The 20,885-nt window shown below is 37.0% G+C and overlaps 1 protein-coding gene across 5 annotated transcripts in view; it reads left to right on the forward strand.

The window, feature by feature from the left end:
* Positions 1-20,885, forward strand: part of LOC126744876 (protein AAR2 homolog) — a 46,720-nt gene that overhangs the window by 9,710 nt on the left and 16,125 nt on the right. For all 5 annotated transcript variants that reach the window (XM_050452447.1, XM_050452448.1, XM_050452444.1 and 2 more), the window contains 2 exons: positions 17,512-17,935; positions 20,391-20,712. In XM_050452447.1, coding sequence (XP_050308404.1) covers positions 17,533-17,935; positions 20,391-20,712 — 725 coding nt within the window. In that variant the 5' untranslated portion in view covers positions 17,512-17,532. The remainder of the gene's footprint in view (positions 1-17,511; positions 17,936-20,390; positions 20,713-20,885) is intronic.

Below are 20,885 nucleotides of genomic sequence, written 5' to 3' on the forward strand. Positions count from 1 at the left end.
AGAACTTATTATATTGATCTAAAAAATTATGTAAATAAGGCTATAAAATTAGAAAAGAAGGCATATTTTTCCAATGAAATAAATAAATGTAAAGGTTCTAGTACAGATTTTTAGAAAAAAGTTGCTAATTGGAGAATTATTAATAATGAATTCACTCCCATTCCAAGTAGCATTAAAGAACCAAATATAATAAATAATTATTTTATAGATAGTGCACCTGCTGCACAGGTTGATCCTGTTCTTTTAAATGATTTTCTCAGCTCATCTATAAATTCTGATCCATTTACATTTAGACTTGTAACAGAACTTGAGGTGTTTAGGGCCTTGAACAGTGTTGGGAGCGGTGCGGTTGGGATAGACGGAGTTTCTATACGCATGTTAAACTCTTGTATTTCGACGTGCCTAGGCCCTCTTGTTAATATTATAAACTCGTCTTTCATGGCTGGCGTTGTTCCTGATATCTGGAAAAGGGCTCTCATAATGCCTGTTCCTAAAGTATCCAGCCCAACTTCTGTGGGTGAATTACGGCCAATTAGTATACTGCCAACTCCATCCAAAATAATGGAAAAAATTGTAAAAACTCAAATACTAGATTATCTTCTTCCTAAATGTATAATACCTAAATATCAGTCGGGATTTAGGGCTAACCACAGTTGTGCCACGGCCTTGTTGAAAATAACTAGTGATATCGCAAGGTCCTTTGATAATGGTCACTGTTGCCCAACAGTGCTCATTGACATGACCAAAGCTTTTGATACTTTAAACACTGATCTTTTAGTAGCTAAATTAAATCATTATAACCTAAAGGCTAATGGATGGTTTGGCAGCTATCTGGGAAATAGGGAACAGGCAGTAAGAATTACAGATGCTGAGGGAGCAGTGAGCATCTCAAGCTGGAGGGTTGTGGGCAGGGGTGTGCCTCAGGGCTCTATCCTGGGGCCACTTTTATTTACACTTTTTACATCAGATTTGATTCAACACATAAAACACTGTAAATACCATATGTATGCAGACGATTTACAAATCTATAGTTCAGCCCCGGCTAATGAGTTGTTCACTGCTTTAACCTTCATTAATGATGATTTAGAGCGTATCTCTCTTTGGGCTAGTCAAAACTCCTTATTTATTAATTCTAAAAAAACACAGGCTATATTGTTTTCTAAAAATGAGATAAACTTAGAAACTGCCACAGCTGTAAAACTTAAAATTAACGATTCTGAAATTAATTGGACTAATCAAGTAAAAAACCTTGGTTTGCACATGGATTGCAGGTTGCAATTTGATGCTCATGTAACTCACGTTTGTCAAAAATCATATCACAAACTCAAAATTCTGTATGAATTCAAAAATGTCTTACCCCTAATTAGTAAAAAAATTCTTACTGAAAGCCTAGTACTTAGTATACCTGCCTACCTTAATATCGTATACGGTCCATTCCTAACTGAAATTAACAAATATAAAATTCAAAAAATACAAAATTCATGTGTGCGGTTTACTAAAGATCTTTCACGCAGGGATCATGTTAGTCAGCATATTTCAGAAATTTATACTTTAAATATGGCAGAGAGAAGATTTGCAAATCTTAGCAGTCTAGTATATAAAGTAAAAAATCTCAAAGAGCCTGCTTATTTGTCGGAGTTTTTGATGGGCCGTGGAGATGCCCATTCAGTAGATATTCGCCATAAAAATATTTTTTCTATTCCTCAGCATCGCACTGAATTTTTTAAATCTTGTTTTGCCTACACAGGGATCTATACTTATAATATCTTGCCTGTGAGTTTTAAGGAAGTAAGTCACACTACTTTTAAGCATAAAGCATAAATCAAATAATTTATTGAAACTCTTTATTGAAACTCTCCCCACCACTTTATTTGACATTTGACAGAAATGGTTGTTAAAACATTTTTGTCAGGAATACTTTGTAGATTATTTCGATAATATTTTGGGATGCAAGTTATTAAAGGTTTTTTGGAAAAAATAGACTTTAAAGTTTTTAAGTAGCTAGAACGCCCTCTAGCGGTTGACCAATGAACTTCAAAATATTTTCCAGCTATTTTTTTTGGGCCACTCTTATACTAAATTTTTCTTTTCAACGCTCTACGATTATTGGGGTCTGAGATACGGCCGAGGGACATTCTTAATGGGACACCCTGTATTTGCTTTGCAATTCGCTTGTACTGTCTTTGATGGATTATGCAGACATTGTGTATGGCGACTCACTAACCGTATCTCTGTCAAGGACTGTGCAAAAGCTGCAAAATAGTTGTATGCGTTTTTCCTTTAATATATCGTATAGGGACCACATTACTCCTTATCTAAATTCACATTTTATATTAAATATGAGAAATAGAAGGAAGTGTCATATGTATAATTTAATTTACAAAATAATTAAATCAGGTCAGCCGCCATATTTAACCTTCCGAAGCTCGCGCTAAGTATTTTGGAAAGGACGCTCGCATGCGGACTCAGAGTCCGCAGCCTTCAAATGTGCATATTTCTAAAAATTATTGGCAATAGAGTTAAAGTTAATTTTTATTAATTTTAAGATTTTATTCATCGAATACATTGATTTTGGCATTTTAACAAAACTTATTGCTACAAAAAAATTAAAATAAACATTTAACAACACATAAAAACTTTCTAGAAATTAAAAATAAAAATGTGTTTCATTCTGAGCGGCATTCATGACAAATAACAAGTGAATGCTCTAAACAAACACATTTGTGGCATTCAACACAAAAAAAAACGAGAAGGTCTATTTTTTTTTCTATCGCAGTATGAGCAATGTCCACGTTGTCCTGCTGGTAGGGGCTCAGGTGTAGTTGTTTCCAGTCTGAAAAGTTCTTTTATTCTCAACTGCGTAGCCTTGGGAATAGTTTGCGTCATTCGACGGCGAATATAGCCCTCCACTAATTGAAATGGCAAAGATCGCAAAAACTTTCTTCGTCGTATACTTTCATTATTATTCATTGAATGAACAACAAAAGAGTTTATTCCCGATACATTGAGTAACGAATAGAACACAACCATGGGCCATCTTCTTGTATTACGTGCACAGTTATAAGACGCACATAGCTTGTCCACACAGTCAACACCTCCTTTAGATGAGTTGTAGTCCAATATCATATGTTAGGTTTTCCAGTAGAAGCATCTATTTTATCGTCAAAATGCATACTTGATAAAAGCAGCACGTTTAAAACGATATAAAGTACGATACTAAAGTACAGTTATGACGAAAGGCGAACGTGGACGATAAAAGTGGACGACCCAAAGGATTCGAAAATTCGAAATTCGAAATTTTGTTTTTTCTTACTGTACCTAATAAAATTAGCTTGAAATCGGACTGAAGGGAGTTGAGTAGCTCCATACTGGTAAACCAGTTGTCAACTGTAATATTACGACAGGTTCCTTTTATTGATTGAATTTTGAAGGGAGTTGAGTAGCTCCATACTGGTAAACCAGTTGTCAACTGTAATATTACGACAGGTTCCTTTTATTGATTGGCACAATCTCTGCACCACTGCAGTGGGAGAATTACTCGCTTGGAATGGACCCTCAGGCTGCTTTCCTACGTAAACCTCCATGTTGCAGGTGTAGAAAGTCTTGGCGTCTACCATAGCAAATATTTTTAGCCCATATTTATTGGGTTTGCTAGGTATATACTGCCTAAAGTTGCAACGCCCCCGAAATGCTTCTAGCTTCTCGTCTATTGTTAGCCATTCAAAAGGTGTATAGGCTGAATCAAAGTTACCATCAACTGTATTAACACTGTCCGGATGGCGGCTAGCTTGTCAATCTGTTTTCGTTCGTCTCTAGTTGCCAAATCATCAAAACGTAAATGATCTAGCAGAAATCGAAATCGACATTGGGACATCGTTAGTCGAAAAAGCTCGACGACAGTACCACTCTGTGTCCATATTTCCTCAATATTAAGTCGATTAGATTTCAATACCCCAGATAAATAAAGAAATCCAATTAGTGCTTGTATTTCTAATATGTCCGTGTCTTTTGCATCTCTTTCACGTTGGTAATTATCCTCTACTCATGGCAATATGTCTGTTTGTATTTTCGACTATCGAATTCAGTACTTCGTCTGTAAAAAAAAGCTTCCAAATGTCAATTTTTCTTTTTAGGTCTTTCACAGGTCTTTTTACCCCTGGAAGATGCTTTATCAAGTTCTCCGCCCTGGTTTTCACATTTCTTTTCGTCATATGTTTGGCCCACTCAGTTCCATCTTTGCCAATATACACAGGGTAATTTCCCCTAGCGACTTCATCAGTGGCTTCCGTCTCCGAAGTTTCTTGTTCGGTATCACTATCCAAATCTTGCCTTTCTAAATTGTCTTCTTCTCCATCATCTTCTTGGTCCTCAAAATCACTCTTTGGCTCCTCATCATCTTCTTCCAAACATTCTTGCATGAGCTTTTGCAAACGAGCCTCCTCTCGACTCCAGGAGCACGCCATCTATAAAAGTGTACAAATAATAATAATCTATCTTAAATTTTAATAATAAAAGCTAACACTTTTAACAACAAAAAAAACGCATAAAAATAGTTAAATTGAACACTCGCGCGCGGACTCAGTCCGTAGTGGATATAATTTGGCAATAAACGCACACACCAACGCACAAATAAGCACTGACTGTAGGAGAACCCGGGATAGAAAGGTACTTAATATTACAGCGCTGCGGGTTGTCGATTGTCGAAATTAACGACAAAATAAAATAGTTGCGGAGTGAGAGTCCGCGCGCGAGCTCCGAAAGTTAAGAGACTTATTTTTTCACCATGATTATATACACAATGTAAGAAATCCAAACTTGATTAGAATTCCATTTCATCGAACATCAGGTTTTAAAAAATTATTCCAGTATGTAGGCATTCATATGTGGAACAAGTTACCGGATTACATTAAAATTAGTTCACCAAAGAAATTTATTGCATATGTTAAAGAAATTCTTCTTAATTCTCAACTAACATAGGCATTTTAACAAATTCACACCACCAAATTTTTATTAAAAATATAATTTAATTATTTTTATTTAATTGCAACCATATTATTTTTGAGTTCTTACTTTTTAAATCAACACTGGTCTTGTTGATCTTGCAGGCATAAAAATAAAATTTTAAATGGTTAATTTTGGAATATCTGTTCATTTTTGCGTCGTGTTGCCCTGGTTTTTCAGCCTCGGCTCGTGTTTTATGCCGCCCTTCCTCCTCTATGTCTATTGCACAAATGGTACCTATATTAATACAATTGATATAAAAAATTATTACACTATATTTTTTTTGTTTTTAGCTTTTATATGTTTTTAGGGTTTAATGACTTATTTTCTAAATAATTATAATTGGGAAAGTCTTTATTCTTCTTTTAGTTGTAATTAGGTTAGTATGTTTTAACGGTCTGAGCAGCACATGCGCGCTAGCTCGTGTATGTGTTATCGGTTGTTTTTATAATCGCAGTTCAGTCCGCATTTCTTTTAGCATTATGTAAATTCTTGTAATAAAAAAATGTATTTTTCTATGCACAATGTTTAAGTGGTAATAAAAGTCTTTTGAACTTGAATTTGAAAGTATTAGTACTATCATTAAATATCTAGCATAAATAACAGATAACAGGTAACATCAATAAAATTAAATAAAATATAAGGACAACAATGGTTTAAAACAGAGTAACTGCAATAGAAAAGAAGACACACTTTAAGCAAAGTCAAGATATAAAATTATATTGCACTTAAGCAGATTTTAAAACTCGTTGAAATGAACTCAGAGAACAATGAAACAAATCTATACTAACACTATTTGAGTTAATCATCATTCTGCCTATTGCACAGTTTTCACCATACACTGTACGATGTTGTTCAAGGTAGAATAAACTAGTCTGTCTGAGCACTGTAGTAGGAGGAACATTTAAATTAAGCTGACACAACAACTCAGGAGACTGTATTACATTGTTAAGAATCTTGTATGTTGTGACAATATCGCAGTTTTTACGTCCAGTCTTCAACTTTTCAATGTTCAGCAATCTATACATTTCATTGTAATTAATATCAATACAAGGAATATTAAGCTTGTAAGCAATGTATCTTATGAATTTACGTTGAACTTTTTCTAGACACATTATATATTTAGCATATTAAGGTGACCATATACATGAATTCGATTCAAGTTGACTGAGAACCAATGAAAAATACAGAAGTTTGATGAAATCAATACTGCTGAAATCATGAGTGTACCTCTTAATAAAACCCAGCATTTTGTAAGCCTTATTACACAGGTTTTCAATATTTTTTTAAAAAATTAGTCTGCAATCAAAAAGCACCCCAAGATTACGTATCTCTGATACTTTCTCAATAATTGAACTTATTAGATGGTACTGATGAAATGGTGGACTAAAACTCCTGGTAAATTGAATATATTTGCATTTTTTAGCATTTAGGACCATTCTATTGTTCTTGCACCATAATTCAAATTTGTGAAGATCAGAACAAAGTTCATGATGTGCCAAATTACTGTCTATAATTCTAAAAATCTTAACATCATCAGCAAAAAGCAACACATTACAATAATCAAAACAATGAACAACATCATTAATAAAAAGATTAAATAAAAAAGGGGCAAATTGGGCACCCTGAGGAACCCCAGAAGTCACTGGAAAAGGACTAGAATAAAAGTTGTTTATCTTTACAATCTGTGTTCTTCCAGACATATATGTTATCGGTCAGTTTAAATAAAACAACTAATTTCAGTAAAACTACTTTTATTACTGAAATCCGTAAAAAGCAAATTAAAACTGTATAAAAATATTGCCCGAAGCGAATTCAACAACCGACTGACTGACATCATCTTTTCTTAAAAACCTCCAGCCACAGTTGTTTATTTTACACATCAACCTTCGAAAATGCCCATCTAGATATTTAAAAACTAAAGCACTATAACTTAACTTATCAATCGTCGCCGACGATAACATTATCGAGGCGGCGAACGTGAAACTCATTTCTTAAAATAATAATAAGCAATAAATTATACAAGTCGGTACCATTAAATACGATATTTAGTACTATGAAATCTATTTTATTCTAACACGGCCATCCTGCAACTTGTGCACCCTCGCACAAAACAAGCAAATCAAACATCTAACATTATACTTAACTTAAACCATCTTTGGTAACACTTAACTCTTGACATAAATCCTTAAGTAACTATTAAAACTTAACTCTAATAACATTTACGAAAGTATTACCTTTTTTTTTGTTTTTTTTTTCAGAAAACAAAGCTGTTATAATCATCAACCATTTAAGGTTCTTTCGAAAAACTTTAACTACTATTCAAGCTTCAAAGTTGTAGCTTGAAAACCATTTAAGGTTTAAATTCTTAATTTAGCAACCATTTGAGATTCAAAGTTTTAAATTATCAACCATTTGAGGTTCAGAGTTTTAAATTATCAACCATTTGAGGTTCAAAGTTTTAAATTATCAACCATTTGAGGTTCAAAGTTTTAAATTATCAACCATTTGAGGTTCAAAGTTTTAAATTATCAACCATTTGAGGTTCAAAGTTTGAAATTATCAACCATTTGAGGTTCAGAGTTTTAAATTATCAACCATTTGAGGTTCAAAGTTTTAAATTATCCACCATTTGAGGTTCAAAGTTTTAAATTATCAACCATTTGAGGTTCAAAGTTTTAAATTATCAACCATTTGAGGTTCAAAGTTTTAAATTATCAACCATTTGAGGTTCAAAGTTTTAAATTATCAACCATTTGAGGTTCAAAGTTTTAAATAATCAACCATTTAAGGTTAATAATAATGTAATATAGAACTGAACGTCCTATATCTAGTCAACAATTAGATCAATTAGGATGTGTTACCGCCTTCGGGCCATTTTCTCAAATGTTCATGTGCTACTGTTTTCGTCACATTGCTTCTGTTATTTGCTCTTTTTAGCACATATCTCTCATTATTAAGTAACTTAATTACTTCATATGGACCGTCAAATTTTGGTTTTAACTTTCCCCCAGAAACTTGTGTATTTTCAACCACCACTTTTTCGCCAACTTGAAAAAGTTTTGCTGGTGATCTTTTTAGGTTAAACCTAACCTCCTGTTGCCTTCTCTCTTTTTCTGATCGATTAGCCACTTCTGCTCTGATTTTAGAGAGATCTTTGGTTTGTTTTTCTGGCACCCCATCCAAAATAACTTTTTCTCCTGGCAGACGATCTTTCTTTCCAAACATTAATAAATTTGGAGTGCAACCTGTACTTTTGCACTCAGTTTCATTTAATACTGCCTCAATTTGTGGAATTACTGAAGTCCAACTTTTTTCTTTCTTATCATTTAGAACACTTCTCATTAAATTAAAGAGCGTTCGCATAACCCTCTCCACCTGTCCATTGCCTCTTGGCATGCCAGTGGCAATAAGGTGCAAATCTACATTGTTCTGGCCCAAAAAGTCTTTGAATTTATTAGAGACAAATGCTCTATCAGCAATAATTCTCTTAGGCTTTCCAATTTTCTGAAAGACCTTTCCCAAGGCTATAACAGTATATTCAGCTTTTTTATTTCTTACTGGACAAAAGGCTGAATACTTAGAAAAGGCATCGACTATCACCAAAATGTATGTGCATCTGTTGGACTCTACTAAAGGACCGGCATGGTCTATATGCCAGACTTCAAAAGGGCCAGTTGGTTTTTCACCCATTTGGTACAACCCACTTTTTTTGCCAGTGTGACTTTTATTGAGGGTGCAGCTTTGACAATTTTTAATAAATTTCTTTAAAGTTTTTCCCATTCGAGGCCAATATAACTCTTGCCTTAGACGAGATAAGGATTTATCCCAGCCGATATGTGCAGCGTCATCATGGTAAATTTTCATTATTACTAACCTTGCCGATATGGGAACAAAGCATCGTAATCCGTCATCAGTTTTAGTCGGCTTATTTACAGCATAATAAACCAAACCATCTTTAATTTTAAAACCATCTTCCAATTTTTCATGCATTTGCTTGCAAAAATCATCCTCTAGCTGAAAGTCCCTTATCGTTTTTGACTTATTAGCAATCGAGTTCTTCTTCCTCACTGGTAAAATTACTGGCGATCTACTCATATAATCTACATGTCCCATTTTACAACCTTGGCGATATTCAATTTTAAAATTAAAATCTTGCAATCTGACCCACCACCTTGCAACTCTAGGATGCAAATCCTTTTTCAAAGCTGTAGCCCTTACCGAATTACAGTCGGTAAAAATAGTGAAAGCGATTCCATACAAGTAGACTCTAAAATGTTCTACACCTTCAACGATGGCAAGCGTCTCCAAATCGTATGAGTGATACTTTGATTCTGTTTCTGTAGTTCTTCTACTAAAGTATGCCACCGGATAGACAGTTCCCTCGTAATTCTGCATTAAAGCGGCAGCAATTCCCAATGAACTTGCATCACTGTGAAGCTCCGTAGGCAGATCTGGATTAAATATCTTTAATATTGGCTGAGTCGTTAATTTTTTTATGATTTCTTTTCGAATATTCTCATGTACATCGGTCCACTCAAAAACAACATTTTTTCGTAAAAGCTGTGATATTGGGGCAGTCAGTAAAGAAAATCCTTTGATAAATCTTCTAAAATATCCAGCCAGGCCCATAAACTGCCTGACTCCTTTAAGGTCTTTAGGAGGCTGCGTGCTCGCAAGAGCTTCAACTTTACGTGCCCCTGGTTTAACAGCACCATTTCCCACTATTGTTCCCAAATATTCTGTTTCTTTTGCAAAAAATACACATTTCTCCCAGTTAAGAGAAAATCCAGCATTTGTAAGAGCTTCTATCACTTTTCTCAAATTAATAAGTCCTTCTTCAATGGTTTCAGATGATACCATGACGTCATCGATATAAACTTGTGCGATATTATCTTTGAGGTTATGCAAAGCCTTATTAATTGCTCGTTGATAGCATGCTGGAGCATTTGCAAAACCAAACGGCATTCTACAAAACTCATAGTGGCCATCTGGTGTCACAAAAGCGGTATATTTTCGTGAACTTTCTTCCACTTCAATTTGGTGAAATCCAGCTTTCATGTCTAAGGTAGTAAAATACCTTACTTTACCCAAAGCATCTAACTGGTCGTGTAAATTAGGAAGTGGAAATCTGTCTTTTACTGCCTTTTGGTTAATGGCTCGAAAATCACAACATAATCTGAGGGATCCATTCTTTTTCTGAACCAGTACAATTGGACTTGCATATGGTGACGTGCTTTCTCTTATTATTCCTTGTTCTAATAAATCTTCAATTATCTTTTTGACCTGGATCCGTTCAGCATAAGCCAAGCGACGAGGTCGAAAAACTACTGGGATATCGTCGGTTAATTTTATTTCTAATTTTCCTGTAGTAACCACCGAAGACGTCACTTTCCTGGCTTCTTCCAAAATATTATTTAAAACAAAGTTTTGTCGCTCGTCTAATCCTGACACCTTAATTTCATTAACTGGACATATCATAGCTTGAACACTGGTACTAAGACGAAGATCTATACCATGCTTTCGACGAATAATTTCTAATCCTGATCGACTTATAACATCCTAACCTATGAGAGCATCAACTTTAGGAATTGTAAAATCGGATACCACAAGAAAATCTATCTCAACTGTAGCTTCTTGAAGAGCGACTAATAAAACACATTTTCCCAAAATGGAAACAGTCTCGTTACCAAGCCCACAGAGTTTCACATTATGAGGCACCATATTCCCATTTACTTTTCGAACTACATGTTCGTGTATGATTGACAAATCAGCCCCGCTATCAACTAAATATGAAAATGAATGTAATCCGGAACCAACTTGGATGGTGGCTTTTGGCATTATAGTGCATCTTTGTAAATTAACACATAAAACTTTGGGTTTTCCATTCTTTTTCCAGCAGTCGTTTTCAGTATGGCCTATTCTTTTACAAAAAGTGCATTCAGGAGCTGCTGAGTTACAATTTTTGTTCAATTTATTCCCAGCTTGTAGATGACGGCAATCCTCTTTTTTATGACCCGTTTTTCCGCAGTTATGACATTTTCCAGAAAATTCCCGCCGTCTTTGTTTAAAAGGAGGCAAATTATCATCAAACTTTCGATCTTTTGGGGCTTTCCGTTTCAATGATTCATGCTTTCTTAAAATTAACATTAACTCACCTAAATTTGAAGGATTTTGTACACGAACACTTTCGAAAATATAATTTGAGTTAATACCCTCGATTACAATAGAGAGAACTTTCTCCCAAGGTAAATCAGAATGAAAACGGTACAAGTCTCTAATTTTAATTCTAGCGTATTCACTGTAAGTTTCAAACTGAGAAGCATTTATTTCACACGCTCTCCGAAATTTACTAGCCCAAGATTCATGATCGGGAAATGCAGTTAAAAAGTCTTCTTGAAACGAGTCCCACGTGCGTGATAAGGGAGCCCACGCATCATAAAACCGTCGGCCCTCACCGCGAAGCGCCTGTCCCGCTTTTACAATAGCTAAACAATCATCCACCCTGTATTTAAGTCTTATTCTGTTCACTTCATTTAACCACTCTTCAGCTGGATAATTGCTTTTATTCGGATCAAAGCAAGTAAAATTAAAATTCAAAGGTTCTCTTACCTCGGTACAAACGGTTACAGGTAAGGAAGGTGCACTACTTACAACCGGTGCTTCTGGTGGATTATTGGAGGTTGACTTTAATATAGCCATCTCAGAAACTAAAGTCTGCAATGTCGCCTGCATACTAAGCAGCGTAGATCCCAGCAAACTATTTTCACTAGGCATTTGCACTGAACCACTGACACTAGGTACTCCATCACTATTAGGTTCAGTCACTTGTGAATTATGTCCTTCGCCCGTGGACATTTTTACGAAACGCACTCACAACTAAAGAAAACTTTTAATTTTAAATGCCCCTTTTTTTTTAAACACTTTCTGTTCCCGTTAAAAACCAGGTAACAGGCAGAAAAAAAAAATGTCACTGGCCGGCTTTTATTTGAGCACTAGGTATATCCCACTTCTGATGTTATCGGTCAGTTTAAATAAAACAACTAATTTCAGTAAAACTACTTTTATTACTGAAATCCGTAAAAAGCAAATTAAAACTGTATAAAAATATTGCCCGAAGCGAATTCAACAACCGACTGACTGACATCATCTTTTCTTAAAAACCTCCAGCCACAGTTGTTTATTTTACACATCAACCTTCGAAAATGCCCATCTAGATATTTACAAACTAAAGCACTATAACTTAACTTATCAATCGTCGCCGACGATAACATTATCGAGGCGGCGAACGTGAAACTCATTTCTTAAAATAATAATAAGCAATAAATTATACAAGTCGGTACCATTAAATACGATATTTAGTACTATGAAATCTATTTTATTCTAACATATATGACTTCAACCAGGCCAAAAGACAACCACCAATGCCATAGAGTGACAACTTCGCAACCAGGAGAGAATGATCAACCCTGTCAAAGGCCTTGGAAAAGTCAGTAATGGAATCAACCGACATACCGCTCTCCAAGGCCGCCGACAAAGCTGTTTGGTAAAGCCACAAATTAGTGGTAATGGACCTACCCCTGACAAACCCATGCTGCTTAGTTGAGATTATGTTTTTAAATTTCTCTGATAAAAAATCTGTGACAAAACTTTCAAGAACCTTTGCAAAGTGACAAGCCAGAGAAACAGGACGATAGTTTTTCACCCCTCTGACCTGTATTCTTAAATATAGGAGTCAAATAATTTAACTTCCATGAGGTTGGAAATATACCCGTCTTGAAAAACAAATTATAAATCAGCCATAGTGGACGTGCCAAAGCAAAAGCAAAAGCCTCACATTCTGGCATTGGCAGAAACAAAGGTGAAACCTTCAACAACAAATGTTCACCTCATTTATCCTGGATACGATCTACACACCCGATTTCGACTAAACTTTGGATTGGCAGTATTTGTCAACAGCGATTTGAGTTGCCAGCGGGAAGAAACGCTTGAACCTGCGGACTTCGACGTCATGTGGTTCAAAATAATAGCCAGTGGTGCCACGAAATGTATCTGCTGTATCTACCGACCACCAAGCGACACCCAATATAGGCGGCTCTTTTTGAACCTGGTTGATTGCATTAACCAACTGCAAATTGACTACCCAAGCGCAGAAATCATCGTCATGGGTGATTTTAACGTTCACAATATCAACTGGCTGCGCTTCTGCAACAAGAACGACGATGAAGGACGAGAAGCTGAGCTATTTGCCACCATATGCGGGCTTACGCAGCTTGTGGAGGAACCTACCAGAATCCCCGATCGAGACGGCGAGTTCGCGAGTCTCCTAGATCTGGTCTTGGCTTCAGACCCTGACTCATACACTGTATCAGTACAGGCCCCCCTAGGAACATCGGACCACAAATTGATAACAGTCTCTTGCCAGTTGGATGTTAAAACGCAGGATCCTCCGATGCCGCGGAAGGTATGGCACTATAAATCAGCAGAGTGGAACCATCTTCGGGAATTTTATCGCTCATTCCCTTGGAAAGAAATCTGCTTTAGAACCAATAACATCTCAGAATGTGCAAACCAAATTACAGAGACGATCTTGGCAGGAATGGAAGCTTATATCCCTTTTTCTACTAAATGCGGATCAAACAACAAGCAATGGTTCAACCTGAATTGCAAAAAGGCAGTAAACACTAAAAACGCAGCATATCGCAAATGGCGTCAACATCCTTCCACCGAAAATCGGAAGAACTTTTTAACCTCCAGAAATGAGCTGCAAGCGAATTATTGATGAATCCAAAGAGAGTCACAACAACAGGATCAAAAACAAACTGATAAACTGCCCAAATGGTCGGCTTTCTGGTCGGTATCGAAAGCCGTTAGTCAAGGATTTGCTAAGTCGGCCTTGCCACCCCTAACAGCAGATGATGGTTCTATCGCGGTAACAGCAAGGGAAAAAGCCAACTTACTGGGTAAACTCTTCGCGTCCAATTCTACTCTGCACTCGCAAGGCAAAACACCGCCATATTTGCCAATCGATGGGAGAAATTTCGTTTCCACAACGAATTATAAATAAAATTCTTAAAAGCGTAGACACCAACAAAGCTTCTGGACCCGATGGAATTTCAGCCCTAGTACTAAAACATTGTGCAGACGAATTGACTCCTCCCTTATGTAGACTGTTCACGGCATCGTATAAGCAGGGCTCATTTCCAACGAGCTGGAAAACTGCTCGAGTGCAAGCTGTACCCAAAAAGGGTAAGAAGACGATGCCCTCCAATTACCGCCCGAATGCACTAGTTCCAGTAATATCGAAGATTATGGAGAAAGCAGTCAACCAACAACTGTTAAGATATCTGGAATCATGTGGACTAATCAGCGGTCATCAATACGGCTTCCGAAAGCTTAGATCCACCGGCGATCTTCTGGCTTACGTCACACACTTGTGGACGGAGGCCATGGAGAAGCACGGCGAGTCCCGCTCAGTCGCTCTTGACATTTCCAAGGCATTTGACAGAGTGTGGCATGAGGGACTACTAACCAAGCTCTCCTCAATCGGCATACAAAACTCATTATTGAATTGGATCAAAAGTTTTCTTGAACAACGAACAATCCAAGTAGCCGTCGATGGACACCTCTCCGACAAATTTAACATTAACGCTGGAGTCCCTCAAGGATGCATTCTATCCCCCACCCTTTTCTTGATATATATAAACGATTTGCTAGGAACCACTGTCAATCCAATCTACAGCTTTGCGGACGATAGCACACTTATTTGCATATTTAAGTCCGCCAAACCAACGACAGCCGCAAGTTCTCAGAATCTTAGGCAGCAACAAGTAGCTTCAACCAACAACGATATTAGAGCAATGTTGGAGTGGGGCGATAACAATTTGGTCAATTTTAACGCTAAAAAAACGCAGGCTGCAGTATTTACGATGAAGACTGACCTTGGTGGCCCGGAGCTGGTTATGGCAGGGAAAACATTGCCAATGAAATCATCTTTACATCTTCTAGGAGTCGAGGTCACCAACAGTGTGTCCTGGCATGACCACGTTGTTGAGGTCGCCAGGGCGGCTTCCAAAAAACTCGGAGTGCTTTTCAAAACGAAAAAACTGTATACACCAGAACAGCTGCTGACTCTTTATAAGGCTCAAATACGCCCTTCCCTCGAGTATTGCTCGCATGTCTGGAGCTCTGCACCCAAGCATAGTTTAAACCTGCTGGATTCTATACAGAAGAGAGCTATTCGTCTTATCGACAAACCAGAACTGACAAAGAGTCTGGATAGTCTGGAGCACAGGAGAAAGGTGGCTGATCTCTGTTTATTCTACCGTTATTATCACGGTAAGTGCTCCTCTGAGCTGGCAGGCCTGATTCCACCCAGGTCTGTTCCGGCAAGAAGGACGCGTCTAGCAGTTGCGGCTCATCAACATCGAGTTCACCTGCCTACCCCAAGGACGTCGCTGTATCGGGACTCATTCATCTGGAGAACATCTTCTTTGTGGAACGGGCTTCCACCTCACATATTTCCCGACGCATACAACCTACAGCGATTCAAGATAAATGCCCACAAATATCTTCGCGCAAGCACCACTCCAAGAGTGACATAGGACTTTCCTCTTGTGCTTGTGTTTACCATTAAAAAAAAAATAAAAAAAGACTTAATGTGTACTTACAGTGTTGTCCAGTCTTACAAAATACCTCATAACTTACGGAAACCATATACGGCCTGGTATGAGCCGTCTGAAGCAAATTGGCTGACGTTGAGGCACTTGGCTCCTCCTGTGAGCCTCTAACTGGTTGATGAGAAAAACGGCGAGAACACTCGTTCAACTTATGTGATGTTGACCCGCACTCGAAACACGCACCAAAAGATCTCTTAGGCTTTACACATTTTGTCAAAATATGTCCCGTTTCTCGGCAATTAAAACACCTTACTTGTTTAACGCCCGGATTTGAATATTGGACAGTTTTATTGCCAACCGCACTGTTCACTTTACGTTGCCGTTAATTTGGTTTCTTGTAATCCAATGTGATTTTTTCAGAAGCTTCTAACAAATCTGCTCCTGAACGAAAACGTTGAATACGAGCCTGATCTCGTAATTGTCGATTCGAAATCCCATCAATTATATAGTCTATCAATTCTTCCTCTTCAATGGGCACCTGATTTCCCAAAATTACCTTGTCATGGTAATAATCCGTAAATTGTTCACCTGTTCTCCAATGTCTATTTTCAAAATCTTTCCTCATTAACAATTTACTGGGACGGTGCATAAACATGTGTTGCATGTTATCTAACAAAGTGGTGATATCCATTGTTATGTGAGCTGGCTTTGAATGGAACCAAGACAAAGCCCGACCTTTCAGTTTAGAGCTAATTAAAACTCTGACTGCGTTATCATCCAATTGATAAGATGCCCGCAGAAGTTGTACCTGCTGCTTCCATTTTCTAAAATCATTGGAGCCATCAAAATCACCCAATAAATCGCCCATTGCTCGAATACTGATTGTACTGCTAGCTGCGGAGCTGCTTCTGCTATCAGAGCTCTCTGGCGTCGTACGAGAATTTAACAACTCTTGTTCTCGTCGTAGAAGTTCAATTTCCCTTCTCGCCAATTCTTGCTCACGTTTCAACATTTCTAGTTCATGTTGAGCCAATCTAGACGCAGCAACATCGACCTGTCTTTGATGTCTGCCGTTGACCAAATCTTCCCAAATGCTTTCGGACACTCTGTCCAGTCTGTCTATAAGTTCAGCCTTACTGCCGGTTACTGGTAAATTACGGAGCATCAAAAACTCCTTCAACTCATTTACCGTAAAATCTTGCGCCGACATTTTTCTTCAACTCCACTTGAGGTGACGACTTATGAAAAACAAACGCAACCAATACGCACCAATGCTTGTTTTATTTATTTTCCCAACACAACTGACGTCACTACTCCACCGAATAAAAAAAATGCCAATCGCCAACACAAACAAAACTTGTCACATAACCGCCGCGAACCGCGTACACTACTAAAATTGCCATTTTTCTTTTTTACATCTTACTTCTGAAGTTTGTAGGGCATTTTGGGTAAATCTCTCCGACAATTAAAAACAATAAATTTTGGTCAGAATGGTTTATTTAAAATTAAATGAGAGATATATATATAAAACGGAATGACAAATTTAAGTAGGTATAACAACTTGCGGAGCGATAGACGGTTTTAAAATTATTTCAACTACCAACTATAGTGAAATAGGTCGAGACGGTCTTTTCTCAAAGCTCAGCAGGGATGTTGACCCCTTGGCATTTTCCGCGAACATCGATAAACACAGCTATAACAACTGTAAGAAAAACATTCGGACTTCATAATTTAAATCGTTATTTTGCCAAATTGCCTACATTAGCATTGTAGTTTTTTAATGACAATTCCTATACATTGTTATGATGTCGATGGAAATAAACGATTTGATTTGATAAACATAATTACCTACCATATTTTATTTGTGTAGTATATCATAATTTACTTTTAGGTGGCGTTTAGGTAAATTACAATGGATCAAGAAAAGGCAAAAACATTATTTTCCGAGGGGGCGTTTTTCGTCTTTTTAAATGTACCAGAGGGAACCGAATTTGGCATTGATATGAAATCATGGAATACCGGGGAAAAATTTCGAGGAGTGAAAATGATTCCCAGTGGTTTACACTACATCTTTTATAGTTCAGTTAGCAATACTGGAGACACAGCACCTCGCCGGGGTTTTTTTCATTATTTTAAGAAAGGAGAATTTTTAGTTCGGAAGTGGAATAAAGTAGACGAATCTATCAGCTTGGAGCCAGTTCAGGAGGCTGAAGTCGTGGGATTGAAGGAAAATATACTTGCTTTGGACAAATTTTTAGGACCTTATCCATTTGATATTTGGGAGAAGTGGAAGGCACTGACACAGGATATAACAGGTAAAGACAGGGAACGTTTTAAATCTTTGTTTGGCAAAAGAAAATTAGGGCTCGGGCATTGCTTAAAATAACAAATGATAATATAACAAGAACAACCTTATTATTTTATTTCACCATCAAAAATGCATATTTTGTAGAGTCATGGATTATTGTTGGATTCTTTGACTCTACACTTGTACTAGTTGGTTAGTATAAACTAACTAATTAAATAACTTAAATTTTAGATAAAACAAACAACTTTATTAATTACTCTTAAACTAAACAAATTAAAAGAAATTCTAGCATGTACTTATGCTCGCAAGAATTCGTTTTTCTGGTGGTTCTCGCTACAGTGGTTCATATTCTGCAATAGTTCATATTATAATAATTCTCTGGCCTAAACATGCTCCTTTGAGTCGAGTCACCTCTCGGGTATCAGTCTCGCATGGACCCGCCTTGTTGTTATGTCTATCTTTATCATATCGCTAACACCCCTTATCGGTGGAATTTCAAAAAGTTCGTTCGTATCCGGGGCCTACATTATAAAAAAACATTGTTGCAGTTAATTTTTTTTTCTTGTTGATGAAGTTGATGCCTGCGACTCGTTGGTGCGTGCAGTCTCCGTTCAAACTCCGAAGCCACGCCCCCTTTTTTATCCTTTTTTACCCCTTTTTTACCCCTTATCGGTTGAATTTCGAAAAATCCGTTCTTATCCGGTGCCTACATTATAAAAGGAACCCGTTGGCAAAATTTCACGTTTCTAGCTATTGCAGTTTGGGCTCTGCGATGATGAGTCAGTTAGTCAGGACAAACTCTTTTATATATATAGATGAAGTTTCCGCCCCTGTACCGCAATTCGGACAGAGTGGGCTTTCTCTTATACCAAGAAGGTGTAGGTGCCTCTTTAGACTGTTGTGTCCAGTCAGGATTCTCACTAAGTGTTGGATGCTCTGTCGGGTTTTTGTTAGCAGTTGCCTTGCTTTAGAGCCGTCATGGTCTGGTATCATTTTCTTGTCCTGCCATCTTGTAGGATTCTTCTTCTTCCATAGCATTAATTATCTGACCGTTTTCTGTTTGAAAGTCACCTGGTTGTAGTTTACCCTTAATAATATTCGCAGATCGGCACTTATCCAATCCAAAGGTCATTCCTATATCACCAGAGAATTTTTCTACTATTTTAAACATCTGATCTAGTTGATTTCGTCTTGCTCAGTTTTAAGTCATCCACATAAAGTTTACTCTTGTTAGTTCTCTATTAACCTTTTTTAGGCCAAATCCATACCTAGTTGAATTGAGTTGGCTAGATAGTGCGTTCATGGCAAGGCAGTACCAAAGTCGACTTAAGGAATCTCCCTGGAATATACCCCTACGAATAGAAATCATATTAGTTCCAATGCACTTACCATTAGGCACCTGATGTTTTATTGATTTCGACAAGATGCCATAACGAATTCTAAAAAGGAAATTATGTGGTTATCTATTTTGTACAATTTAGGTACATTTTATTATTATTATTAATATTAGTATATAAAGGTGGAGACTGAGTAGCCAAAGTCCATAAGAAAAAATCATTGTTGAAGCAGATGAACGCTCACCGCACTCTCTCTATCATACACAGTTTTTAGCTTGGCCCACGTTTCTTTATTTGTTGTACAGGACAAAATGTGAGTCAAAGGTCATTGCTCCATCCTTGTTACTAACATCTCTTACACCTTTGCATCCTCCTTGAACCATTTATCTTGCTCTTCACCGGTCGTTGACGGTTTTACACCTTCAACTATTTCGTTTCTAAGAGTTCCTTTGCTTTTCAGTATAATTGTGGTCTGGAACTTCTGCACAGTCCAATTTTCGCCTATTAGTTTTAGTACCGCAGTGGTTTCACCCATGGTATATTCCCTCTTTTTATGATGTTTTTTATTTTCCTTCTCTATTGGGATTGTGTTTTCTATCTTACTAACCTTTTCACTTTCACAGATTCGTTTATACGTATCGTTGTTTATTATTCACAACACGCCTCTGGGCCTATGACCTGTTGGGATTGTGAAGGCCGAGGATCTTAATATACACTGACGAAGCTGTTTTTATGCTTATTTAATGTAAGCGAAAAGTTTGAACATGAAAGAAAACTTATTACTATTTTTAGAACATGTAACGCGATAACACTTTTTCAGAAGGAAAACCGTTTTAACTTTTAATCTTATGAGACTGTCATTAGGGACAGACATTACAAAAATCTTTGTTTCTATGCATAAATGATATATCATTGTCTTAAACTAGATGGCGCTAGACGCGCCTATACTTATAACAAAAAGATTCTTGGGCCAAAAATGTAAAATACTATGTTCTATTACAAAAATGATATTGCAACAGCTTTGAATTTTGTTATGAAATGGTCTTTCTTAGATAATTACTTCTTTACATTTTATGATAACGAGTATATCATCCAACTTACTTAACAGTATTTAAATTATTGTAGAAATTCTGGTCCAAAAGATTATGCCCCTTAACGGAGTAGTGAGTTCGGCACTGGAACTAGAACCTTGTACAGATGCGAATAGACCAAGAGGCATTAAAAATTCTGAAACTGAAGATGACCTTCCAACTTCTTCAAAAAAAGCAAGATCGTCCATGACAGAGAGCGAGCTTTTGCCTCATTTAAAACCGAAAGCAGGAACAGAATTGAGGTTTTCGGATTTTCCGAAGCATGCTTATCCAGAGGGATCAACACCGGCTCAGATAACCCGCCATTCATTAGATTCATCATACCTTTTTAACCAAATTTTGGGTTCTTATAATGAGTAAGTTCTTTTAACATTTTTAAAACTTTTAAGTGATAATAATGCTTAATTAGATTATTTGGTAGCGACCTATTTTGCTAATTAAGCTAAATAGAGATAGATGGCGCTTCCCGGCGAGTAAACACGCCAAGCGTTAGGTTCCCGTAAATTTTAAGTTTTTTTTACAAATTAAG

The sequence above is a fragment of the Anthonomus grandis genome, chromosome 15, assembly GCF_022605725.1.
Source record: "Anthonomus grandis grandis chromosome 15, icAntGran1.3, whole genome shotgun sequence".
NCBI classification, from domain to species: domain Eukaryota; kingdom Metazoa; phylum Arthropoda; class Insecta; order Coleoptera; family Curculionidae; genus Anthonomus; species Anthonomus grandis.